Source organism: Charadrius vociferus, unplaced genomic scaffold (genome assembly GCF_000708025.1).
Source record: "Charadrius vociferus isolate BGI_N301 unplaced genomic scaffold, ASM70802v2 C14835122, whole genome shotgun sequence".
In the NCBI taxonomy this organism is placed as follows: Eukaryota; Metazoa; Chordata; class Aves; order Charadriiformes; family Charadriidae; genus Charadrius; species Charadrius vociferus.
Genome location: NW_009651086.1, coordinates 1 through 216, shown reverse-complemented (window position 1 = coordinate 216; position 216 = coordinate 1). Strand labels below are relative to the sequence as shown.

Here is a 216-nt window from a genome sequence, read left to right as displayed (position 1 = left end):
AACCCTCCGGGGAGACGCAGCCATCACCCCGTCCTGCCGGGAAAGGGGCGAAAAGGGATGTTTACCCAGGGAGATCAAAGACTCATAGTTCTCCTTCACCAGGTTATTGTACAGGTCTTTCTGCCACTCCTCCAAATTCTTCCACTCCTCCGCCGAGAAGTAGACGGCAATGTCAACAAACGTCACCGGCACCTGCAGGGACAAGCCCCGGACAGC

The 216-nt window shown here is 56.5% G+C and overlaps 1 protein-coding gene across 1 annotated transcript; it reads right to left on the bottom strand.

The window, feature by feature from the left end:
- Positions 1-65: 65 nt before the first annotated feature.
- LOC104293584 (zinc finger protein 282-like) lies at positions 66-212 on the bottom strand (the record flags this gene model as incomplete). Its single annotated transcript, XM_009893098.1, has 1 exon — positions 66-212. A coding segment is annotated over one exon (147 nt), but the record flags the coding sequence as incomplete, so codon positions are not given.
- Between the last annotated feature and the right edge of the window lie 4 nt (positions 213-216).